Here is a 9,924-nt window from a genome sequence, read left to right as displayed (position 1 = left end):
GCTCCTAAGGGTCTTTAGACACTAAAAAAGTTAATCTCCTGAATAAGATTTCTTTTGGGATAATGTGCAGGCTTTATCCCGAGGGATGGGCTGGAGCAGCAAGGTGAGGCAGCAGCCAGGACTGACTCCAGGATTCTCTCTGCCCCCTCCAGCTCCCAGAACCTGCAGGGGGAGGGCGGGGCCCCAACCTGTGTGGTGGAAAGAGCATCTCCCCCACGGAGACAGAGACAGGGCAAGCTCTGGAGTGGCTTCCAGGAGGCAGAGCACTGTCCTACAAGACACAGATGTTCCTCCCAGTTTCCCCAGAAGCTGCTTGGGTGAAGGCCGTGGGGCTGGCAGGCAGAGCTGTGCTGGCTGGAGAGGTGGGGGCGGTCCGAGTCCCCCGAGTTGCTCCTCCGCTCTCTCTCAGAAATGCTCCTCCTGGACAGTGGTGGGGGCTTTGTTGCTCTTGCTGTCCTCCTCCTCTTCCCCCTCCTGGGGTTTCTACAAGACAGACAAGGGGACAGCCCTTGGGGTGAAGAGGCAGGGACTCCTTGCTGGAGCATCTTCCTGCCCGTGCATCTGGAATCTGGGGGGAAGACCAGAGTCCCAGGCACTCAGCATCCCCGACTGAACAAAACAAGGACAGGGGCTCTGGTCACACACAGTGCTCCCCAGACACACACACCATCACGACAGGAGCAAAGGAGGAGCGAAAAGGTCAGCCTTCCAGGACACCACAGCCTCCAGGGACCATCTCACTGTGAGTGCCACTGAGCTCCGGTCACCCTCCTCCCCTTCTGACAACCTCGCCCCACCTGGATGGACCTCCACGTGCCTGTGCAAAGGCCCAGGTCTGCCCCCTCCTCAGGAGTGCTGACTACCCCCAGTCAGGGGCAGCCCCCAGGGGAGGAATACAGTTACCACGTGTGTGTAACAGACGCACAGTGAACTGTTACAAAGACAGGATGCGGTACGGCTCACAGTATGTATATACTAATATAGCTCCCCAGAGAAGAGGAGGCTTCGGCTCTTTGCCATCAGATTTCTTGGGGATGATGGCATGGAATTAGAAGGTATTCAGGGTCACACTTCTTAGCTGGGTGGGATTAATATGCCCTGAAGATTATGCTCTGAGGCCTCTAAGTACTAACTGCCAACTTGGGCGTTTGTCTGCTGTTTTAGGAACACTTTGCTTCTTCCCTCAGGGGCTCATCTCGCTCCCAACAAGGCCTCAAGCACGGGCCGAGCCCCACACAGCTCTGACCATCGAGGCTGGCGGAGCACACGCAGGCCACGTCAGCTGGACAAACGGCACTTCACCCGCCACGACCCTCAGGGCAGCCCATGGCAGAGGCAAAGCGGGAGATCCAGTGTCTGGTTCTCCATCTTGCTAACTGTCGGCACCAGCTCGGCCTCAGCCCTGAGAAGCCCTCACTCAGGAGCCAGCAGCCGCCTTCAACCATTCACGTCACCTCCTGTCTCTGACACACTCATGCACACACACCTGCCTCCTTCAGCACGACCACCTTGAAGTCACAACCAAACAAGGCGTATGTCTCTTACGGCGGAGAATCACCAACTGGAAGAAGATGCACACTGTCTTCCTCAAGATGACTCATGAGCCCCCAACCAGAAGTTCTGGCTCTTTCTGCCAATGACACACCTCACTGATCAGAAAGCGCAGCTCCGGCCCAATGCGCTCCCTGCCCTGTCGTCCCCTGGCACTGAGGCTGATGTCCTGGGAGGGTCTGCAGGTCCCACTCACACCCGCCACCTCAGTGGGGAAATGACAGCTCCTTCACGACACCCTCTGACAGCCCTGACGCCCCTGGGCCCAGCCCCGCGTGACTCTGACCCCCGTCCCACCAGCCCCCCAGGTGCATCTAGGACAGCACCGTGAGCCTGCACCCACTGGCCTCCTGGCCCGACTCGCACTGCTTCCCACAGTCCACACGCACAGGACTGAGCCCTCACCGCCTGCTGGATAACAAGCCTGGCCCACAGGGACAGGGATCTGCCTGGGAGACAGGGAAATGTGGGACGACATAAGTAGCAAACAGGAGGAAACGGACGTGTGTACATGGAGACGTGGGGTCGGGGGGCAGTGGTGTAGAAAGGCTGTCAGACTCTCCTGCGGAAACAAGCAGGGTAGAAAATCCAGCGTGCACAAGCACATTTCTGCATCCACAGAAAACGTTGGGAAATGACTCAAGTGTTACTAGGTTATCTCTGGGCACTAGGCCTACAGGCAACCTTTACTTTCCTCTGTTTGGTTTGCCCAGGGAAACATTGATTACAGAGTAAACACAGCAGAGTCTCATAGCGCTTGACACAATGCATCACATTTCAAATTGAAAGCTTTTCACCAGTAATCCATCCTGTTATCATAGGCACCTTTTCATAGGCTCACAGTATAGTCACCAAAGTGTCCCAAATCACGTTTCCTCGTCTATGCCTCAGAGACAAGCCCATCTCTGCAGGGCTGATGCCATGCTTCTCACAGGCTCCTGAGGAGACCGCTCCTGTCTCAGGCGTTCCCTGTGTCCCCACTGAATGTCCTGTCCCAGGCATCTCCCCCTTCCCCTGCTACCTGCTGCCACCTGCCAACTCCAGAGTGTGAGATCAGAGGACAAACAAGCAAGCAGAGATGAGCAGCCATCTCTCAGCACACATCCGTAAAGCACTAAACGCACCTCTTTCAGGTACCATTTTTGCCTTCGATAACTGGCAAAGATTTTCAAAATGAGAAATTCTCAGGGTTGGCCTCATACACTGCTAGAGCAATGCACATTAGGAGTATTGATAGTGCCTTCTTTCTACACGACAGTCTGGGAACACATATCAAAGTCTTAACAACAGGCAAAACCACTGATCCATTTCTCAGGACAATATAGTGCTTAAGAATATGCCCAAAGAGTCAGCTCCAGAACAGTAAACAACAATCAGAAAGACTCTTGGTGTTCCTGGACAGGAAAGTTGTCAATCAAATCATGTCTGTCCATGTGCAGTTATTAGGACACTGTGACGTCAAGTACGTTGTAACAGACTAATGACCTGACAAAGCGCTTGCAGAAAGTACAGAAGCACACAGAACAAGAAAGCCTGCCAAACAACAAAAGTGCAAGATTCTACTTTTGTTTAAAAAATACATACATATATCTACACATATACATTATATGTGCACACAGAAGTGGGAGTAAAAGCAAACATACAGAACCTCATCTCTAGGTGATGCTATTACAGGATGACTTTCAAATTTTGTACACTTTAAAACAAACAAAAAATAAAAAAATGTGTACACTTTGCTATATTTTAAATTTTTTCTACAAAGTATGTGTATTACCTCTGTAACAGGTTTTGGGTGTTTTGTTTTTTTAAGCAATATCCCACTGACTCCTGAGAGCTGAAATTCCTTTCATCCTGATTCAGATTTGATATCTAACACATTGGTTAAAGGATTTCCTGGTAGCTCCACCTGCAATGCAGGAGACCCCAGTTTGAGGCCTGGGTCGGGAAGATCCCCTGGAGAAGGGATAGGCTACCCAGTCCAGTATTCTTGGGCTTCCCTGTTGGCTCAGAGAGCAAAGAATCCTCCCACAATGCAGGAGACCTGGATTCGATCCCTTCGTTGGGAAGATCCCCTGGAGGGCATGGTAACCCACTCCAGTATCCTTGCCTGGAGACTCCCAATGGACAGAGGAGCCTGGCAGGCTACAGTCCATAGGGTCGCAAAGAGTCGGACACTTTGAAGTGACTTAGTCACAAAATGCTTAGTCACAAAGTTGGACACTTTGTGACTAAGCACAGCACAGCACAATGGTTAAAAGAGTTCCCGTCTTTTCCAATTAGGAAAGAAGGGAAATGTTCTTCTGTTCTCGATCTAATTCCTGGTCCTCTCCCCTTCCACCATGATCCACTCTTGCTTTCTGACTTGTACTTTTAGAGCCCTGCTGGCAACCCATTGGCTCTGGTCCCTCCCTGGCACCTCCTGAGGGCCTGCCACATGCCAGGAGACCCACTGCCCCGGGGCCACCACCGCTATGACAGAATGAGGAGCCAGCCCCCCACGTTTCCTCTCTGTTCATGAACCCCAGGCTGAAAGGAGAGGAGCCAGGGCCTCAGGACTTGTCTCAGGACCCCGGGGTGGGTGTTGCTCCACAGACTGTGACACAGGGCCCAGCGCTGGGGACCAGAGCAGGGAGGCCAGGAGCAGGGAAGGAAATGGCAGAAAAACCCAGAGAGGGCAGCAGAAAAGCGGGGCTAAGCCTCACGGAGGAAACCCTTTGTCCCCACGTGTGTGATGCTAAGCGGCTCTCACAAACCCCAGTCCCCTGGGCGCTCCCCCCGCGTCCCCCCAGTGCCACAGCCTCAGCAAAGTCTGTGCCCACGTCTCGGCCCAGCAGCCCCCACATACTCACAGTCTCGGGAGTTTCTTTGTTTGCATCCTGCCTCCGGAGATCTGCCTTGATGAATGCTGAGGTTCAAGGACACAGAAGAAAGGCAACAAAAAGTTATCTAGCAGAGCAATGGTCAAGCTCATCCACGAGAGGGAGCGCTTACTCTCCTAAGGGTCATGGGAATCCCACCTCCTTCAGACCTTCCAGGGATCTGGAGGTTCCACCAGCCAGCTTGACAGAGCCTGGGAACCACTGCTGTGCCAGACAGGAAGAAGCCAGTGATGACAGTGGCCTCCATGCATAGACCCCTGATATTTGCAGGGAGTTTGCACACAGTGCTCCAAGCCTCATAGCCGTCTCCATTCTACAGATTAGGAAAGTGGGGCTCCAGAGGCTGGTCCACTTGCCCACTGTCAAAGAGCTATGGAGGTCAGTGTCACAGTGCAGGGTTCCAACAAGGGTCTTTGGGGACCAAAACTGAAGCTCATTCCAACAAAATATGCTGCTGCCTGCCAAAGATACCTCCTCATGAGCCCTGTCGTCTGCCCTGCTGCACATGAGCCCCTTAGCTATATGATCAGTGAAGACACTGGGTGCCAAACTGCCAACAGCATAAACTCAGGCACAGTCAGAGCATCACATTGTCCTGAAGCCCTGACTCACCAGTGAGCACTGCCCCAAGGGTCAGGAAGACACACAGGAAGATGTTCCCAGGCGTGGTTCCATAGTTGTCAATAATCTGGCCCTGGGAGATGGTGAAGATGATCCCGAATACCTGCAAAGACATGGGGAAGACTGGAAACAGGGGCCCAGCCAAGCAGCCCATGGGGAGCTGAGCTGCCCTAATGCAGCGCCTGCACCTGCCAAGCCCGGCGGGGAACACAGACCCACGGCTCCGGTGCCACCACCCAACGAGAGGCCTACCTGGGCAGACACATTGAGGAGGCCAGACGACATGCCTTCTGATTCCGGGTATGTCAGCTCCACGGCAAACTCAAACCCCAGTGGGAGGTAGCCAGTCATAAAGAATCTGAAGGCCAGATCACAGAAACAAGGTGATGGAGAAATTCTGGAGCAAAGAAGAAAGGGTGCCCAGCTCCTGCCCTACAACTCCTTTTTCTGTTTCTTCCCATCAAGACATGCCAGGCCCTTGAAAATCAGGCCACCCCCTAGGTGGTCATTATATACACACACGCTCACACACCCTCATGTATACCATCCATAGGAAAATAAACAAGAGGTGAAGCTGAGCAGAGATCCCTGTGGAAGCGGCACCATTTCCTATACTTTCTCATACCACAGGTCTAGAAAATTCCAGCTCTGATCTCTTACAACTGCACCACACTTCCTGGTGCTTTCACATCTGTTAATCCTCTCCTTCTTTTCAAAAACTCCACAAGGGAGGCGACTCATCTGCAATTATGGATGAAGACACTGAGCCTCAGAGTGAGTAGGCCGGTGCCTACAATCTAATAAACAGCAACAGTGAGCTCAGGACCCACCCTTTCTGATCCCCAGGCCTGTGTACTTACTGTGACCCCATGTTGTCCCAGGCAGAGCTCACAAAGACGCTAAACATTTCCTAGCCTCCCAGAGATTTATGAAGGACATAATCCATCCCAACAGCATGGATGGGCCTGGGTGCTCCAGGCAGCCTCTTGAGGTCTTATGAGTGAACATGACCTCTGGCCATTTCCACGTTTACAGAAGTCAATGAGAGGCGGCAGATCCCTATTGCATCCTAGGATGTCAGTAGGTCTTGGAAGCATGAATGGTGCTTTCCAGTTAAGTAGGTTTGAAGTACAACTTACCCCATTGCGCCAGCCGTGATGAACACTACCCACAGGTGTCCCAGGTTCAAGGTAGATGTGTAAACCACCATGCCCACCAGAGTCATGATATAGACCACCAAAGTTGTCTCCCTACAAGCAGAGGCAATGAAGTTGAGTCATAAACTGCAGACTTTAACAGGATATTTTCCTTTCCTTCCTTCCTCTTTTCCTCCATCCCACTTCCTATCTATTGGGCAACTGCTGAGTGCTGAGCAAGCCCACGTCTGTGTGCTATTTACTCTCATAGAATTTTCTGTCCATGAGGTTGATGGACACCGGACCAGTGATCACACTGTGCTCAGTTACAAAGGGTCAGACCAGGACAGTGTGAAGCCATCTTGTAGCACATGTGTTCTCCTGCAGAAACGTCTCAGCGAGTAAACACTGCACCTGGACTGGCCGCATCTCACAAGCAGGGACACAGCCCTTTCCTTTTCTCCTTCCACCAGAAGAAAAAAAAAGGGGGGGGGGGCACACATCAGCTGTGGTCAGGTGTCAGTGGCACACGGACAACCCCAGAAGCCCATTCTGCTAGTCTGCATCGCCCCCCGACCCCAGGACAGTGCTGGGCAGGGCCCTGACTGTGAGAGTCTCTGTCATCTCTGAGTCCTTCCTCTTGCCACCTGCACACGTGCAGCACAGCTTTCCCCACTGAATCTTAACTCCTCCACTCCTGACAGTGCGGCTGAGAGAACATTCCCCAGCCCTGAACGAGCCCTTGACTTCAAAGCCCAAGGGAGAAAGCTGCGCCCCTGCTGGGTGCATGTCCCTCTGCTGGTCCCTCAGAAGGCCCAGCAGTGCTGGCTTCTGCTTCGGGCTCACCCTGCTCGTGCCCCTCCATGCACCTCTCCCCCAGGTTGCCCCTCAGGACTGCTGTGGCCCTGACTCCTGCACTGGGACTGGCCCCTCTCCCTGTCCTCCTGACTGAGGCCAGGGACCCACAAGGCACCTGCTTGTGCACTCTGGCCACGAGCATCAGGACTCAGACCACGAAAGCTCAGAGCCTTCCCTCATCTCTGCTGAAGCCAGAAACACGGTGGGGCCGGCTGTGTATACTGTGCTTACGTCAGACTGATACTGCAGTGATTGGATGCCAGAGATTCTCTTAGGCACTTTACATATATTTAGTATTTCATTAACCCTTACAAAAGCCCTGCAGGAAAAGTATGACTGATTTAAGAAAACTGAAATCATATCAAGCATCTTTTCTAATCACAAAACTGAGGTTAGAAATTAACTATGAGAATGGCTGATTCATCTTGATGTTTGAAAGAAAACAACAAAATTCTATAAAGCAATTACCCTTCAATTAAAAAATAAGCAAATGTTTTTAATGTAAAAAGGAATTTTAAAATATTTTAAAAATCAACAATGAGAAAAAAACCTACAAAAAACACAAAAACATGGAGGCTAAACAATTATCTACCAAGCACCCACTAGGTCACTGAAGAAGTCAAAGTAGAAATTTTAAAAAAAAAAAAAAAGAACACCTGGAAACAAATTAACAAAAACACAATACAAACTCTTCCGGGTACAAGAAAAGCAGTTCCAAGAGGCAAGTTTTTAGTGACACTAGCGTATCTCAGGACACAAGAAAAATCTTTAAACCGTGTAATCCAAGGCAGTCAGCATATTCAAAGCAATTCCTGTCAGAACACTAATGGCAACTTTGCAGAATTAGAACCAATAATCCTAAAATTTGTATGGAAATACAAAAGACTCCATATAGCCAAAGCAATCTTGAGAAAGTGTAAAACAAGAGGCATCAGTTCTTCCAGATTTCAAAGTGTACTCCAAAGCTACTGTAATCAAACCAGTATGGTATTGGCACAAAACAGACACATAGATCAATGGATCTGAATAGTGACTCAAAAATAAACCCACATTTTTGTGAACAATTACCCTATGATGAAAGAGGCAAGAACATACAATGGGGAAAAGACAGACTCTTCAACAAGTGGTGTTGGGAAAATTGGACAGCTATATACAAAAGAATCAAACTCAGCTGCTATCTCACGCTATGCAGAAAAACAAACTCAAAATGGATTAAAGACTTAAATTTAAGATTGAAACCACAAAAATTCTAGAATAAATTTATAGGCAGTACACTGACATCAGTCCTAGTAATTTCTGGGGGGTGGGGGTGGGGGGCGGGAAATGTCTCCTCAGGCAAGGGAACCAAAAGCAAAAACAAATAGGACTACATCAAACTGGAAAGCTTTAGCACAGGAAAGGAAACTACCAACAAAATTAAAAGGCCATCTATTGCATGGGAGAAGATGTATCTATAAGGAGTTAATATCCAAGATATACAAAGATTTAATAGAACTCAACATCAAAAGGAAAAAAAAACCCAATTGAAAGGTGGGCATAGGATCTGTGCAGACATTCTTCCAAAGAAGACACACAGATGGCCGAGAAGCACGCGGAAAAGAGGCATGTGAACTGCTGGTGGGCACTGCAAATTGGCGCGGCCACTATAGAAAACAGTCTGCTGCTGCTGCTGCTGAGTCACATCAGTCGTGTCAGACTCTGTGGGACCTCATAGACGGCAGCCCACCAGGCTCCCCTGTCCCTGGGATTCTCCAGGCAAGAACACTGGAGTGGGTTGCCATTGCCTTCTCCAATGCATGAAAGTGAAAAGTGAAAGGGAAGTCGCTCAATCGTGTCCGACTCTTCGCGACCCCATAGACTGCAACCCACCAGGCTCCTCCGCCCATGGGATTTGCCAGGCAAGAGTACTGGAGTGGGATGCCATTGCCTTCTCTGCGATGAAAACAGTATGGAGATTTCTAAAAATAAGATTCAAAATAGAACACCCCGGGGCTTCCCTGCTGGCTCAGTGGTAAAGAATCTACGAGCGAATGCAGGAGACATGAGTTTGATCCCTGGTCTGGGAAGATCCCACGTGGGGCAGAGAAAGTAGGCCTGTGCACCACATTGATGGAGCCTGAACTCTAGAACGGAAACTACTGAAGCCCAGGCACTCTAGAGACTGTGCTCCGCCACAAGAGAAAGCACTGCAGTGACAAGCCCATGCACCACAACTGGAGAACAGACTGTAAAACAACAAAGATCCAGCTCAGCCAAAAGTAAATGAAATTATATGCATATATATGAAAAACCAGAACACTCGGATGACCCAGCGATTCCACTCCTGAGCATTTATCCCAAGAAAATGAAAACACTAATTCAAAACAATATATGTACCCCTATGTTCATTGTAATATTATATACAAAAGCCAAGATACAGAGGCAATCTAAGTGCCCATCAATAGATAAATGGATTAAAAAGATGTGGTATGCATGCATATGTATTTCAGCCATAAAAAGGAATGAACTCTTCCCGTTTGCAGTGACATGCATAGACACAAATGATCTTAGGCTAAGTGAAATAAGTTAGAGAAATACAAACACTATATGATTTCTTTGCTATGTGGAGTCTAAAAAACAAAACAAACGAACAGACATTAAGTCAGAAACAGACTCATAGATACAGAGAGCACACAGATGGCTGCCAGAGGGAGAGGGTGGGGAGACGAAAGAAACAGGTGAAAGAGATTAAGAGGTACAAACATACAGTTGGAAAACAGATGAATCAAAGGGATGAAATGCACAGGGTGGGAAATACAGTCAATGAGTAATAAAATCCTGGTATGGTAACAGACCATAACCAGACTTAACTTAGGGGTCATTTTGAAATTCCTAGAAAA

The 9,924-nt window shown here is 49.6% G+C and overlaps 1 protein-coding gene across 1 annotated transcript in view; it reads right to left on the bottom strand.

Annotated features, from left to right (window-relative positions):
- Nucleotides 1-405: 405 nt before the first annotated feature.
- The window catches only part of LOC128054652 (feline leukemia virus subgroup C receptor-related protein 2), a 58,062-nt gene continuing 48,543 nt past the window's right edge, over nucleotides 406-9,924 (bottom strand). Inside the window, exons 6-10 of the mRNA XM_052647297.1 lie at nucleotides 6,191-6,301; nucleotides 5,304-5,409; nucleotides 5,043-5,154; nucleotides 4,401-4,456; nucleotides 406-483 (exon numbers count right to left, since the gene is read on the bottom strand). Coding sequence (XP_052503257.1) covers nucleotides 406-483; nucleotides 4,401-4,456; nucleotides 5,043-5,154; nucleotides 5,304-5,409; nucleotides 6,191-6,301 — 463 coding nt within the window. The remainder of the gene's footprint in view (nucleotides 484-4,400; nucleotides 4,457-5,042; nucleotides 5,155-5,303; nucleotides 5,410-6,190; nucleotides 6,302-9,924) is intronic.

This window comes from Budorcas taxicolor, chromosome 10 (assembly GCF_023091745.1).
Source record: "Budorcas taxicolor isolate Tak-1 chromosome 10, Takin1.1, whole genome shotgun sequence".
In the NCBI taxonomy this organism is placed as follows: domain Eukaryota; kingdom Metazoa; phylum Chordata; class Mammalia; order Artiodactyla; family Bovidae; genus Budorcas; species Budorcas taxicolor.
This window is presented reverse-complemented; position numbering and strand designations above follow the sequence as displayed.